Source organism: Macadamia integrifolia, chromosome 12, assembly GCF_013358625.1.
Source record: "Macadamia integrifolia cultivar HAES 741 chromosome 12, SCU_Mint_v3, whole genome shotgun sequence".
Classification (NCBI taxonomy): domain Eukaryota; kingdom Viridiplantae; phylum Streptophyta; class Magnoliopsida; order Proteales; family Proteaceae; genus Macadamia; species Macadamia integrifolia.
In genome coordinates this window covers 4,290,662-4,291,939 of record NC_056568.1, presented here as the reverse complement: position 1 = coordinate 4,291,939, position 1,278 = coordinate 4,290,662, and the positions used below count along the sequence as shown (strand labels likewise).

General features: G+C 43.3%; 1 protein-coding gene across 1 annotated transcript; it reads left to right on the top strand.

The window, feature by feature from the left end:
* The first annotated feature begins 416 nt into the window (after positions 1-416).
* LOC122057953 (pollen allergen Sal k 5.0101-like) lies at positions 417-918 on the top strand. Its single transcript, XM_042620322.1, has 2 exons — positions 417-552; positions 653-918. The coding sequence occupies exons 1-2, from the start codon at positions 417-419 to the stop codon at positions 916-918; spliced, it is 402 nt and encodes a 133-aa protein (XP_042476256.1).
* Positions 919-1,278: the final 360 nt, after the last annotated feature.

The following is a 1,278-nucleotide window of genomic DNA, read 5'->3' as shown; positions in this document are numbered from 1 at the left end:
ATCCTTCACCAATAACCAAACGATGAGATAGTCCAGATGACACCCCTTCTCTCTCCACCGGTCCTTTTCCCTATTATACCCAATTCCCTCTAAAAAACAAACGTGCAGGACTCTCTCCTCTGGCTGTTTCTCTAGTCCTTTTACCCCTTTCAACCACTGGCCATTCCAAACAAACAAGCTTCCATATTCACAGGTTCAGGAAAAAAAAAAAAAATAGGGGAGAGAATAGGTCAATCCCTCTCCCCCCTTCCCCAAAATTTCAGAGTATTATTACAATAACAGTTTCTTCCCCAAGAATAGCCATTACCATCCTCTCTTTAATCTTTATAAACCTCACATTTCTCCTCTTCCTTCTTCGACGCAGTACTCCTTCCAAGTAAAGACGAACCACAGAGCCAATGAACCAACAAAAAGCGATGGCAAAGTCTTCTCAGGCTCTCCTCATCGCTGCCCTTTGTTTCTTTGGCCTCCTTGCTTTGCCTATTGCCATGATGACTTTAAGATTGTGGGAAGTGTATACTGCGACACCTGCGTGCCCTGTTCGTGACCAGAGTGAGCCAACCCGTCCCCCTTGCACCGATAAAACTCGAATGCCGGAGCCGTGACAATGGCACAATCACACACTTCGTGGAGAGCAAATGTGACGAGTTAGGCGACTACAAGGTCACCGTGGAAGGTGAGCACGAGGATGATATCTGTGAAGTGGTACTCCTGGACAGCCCTATCAGTAAATGTGCCGAGAAAGTTCGTGGGCGTGATCGTGCTCGTATTGTTCTCACTCACAACAATGGAGTTGTCTCCAACACACGCTACGCCAGCCCTTTGGGATTCTTGGCCGACACACCTTTAGAAGTCTGTCCTGAAGTTTTAAAGGAGCTAAATCTTCTCCCCACAATTGAGTTCCTCCAACTACTCTGACAATCTCATCGATCTCCCCCTTCTTTTGAATAAATCAGAGAATTTCATCTCCTATATCCATCTTTGTTGCAATCATTCATCCTAAAAACATACATGAAACTACATGTAACAAGAGGTTTAGATTACTTATTTGAAATGTAAATAAACCAAGAAAGAAGACGATTATTTCTAGCACTTACATCAAGTCACCAACCTGCAAATATGTGCAGACAGTCAAGAATTCGGTGGAGTTGAGTGGTGCCACAGGTCACTCTCTTTAAAATTGTAAACGCCTCCCTATATAAGGTATAAGATGGTTCTTGTGAATCAACATTCACTATAAAATAGTCTTAACAGTCTTTTCAGTAATTGTTGCACTTG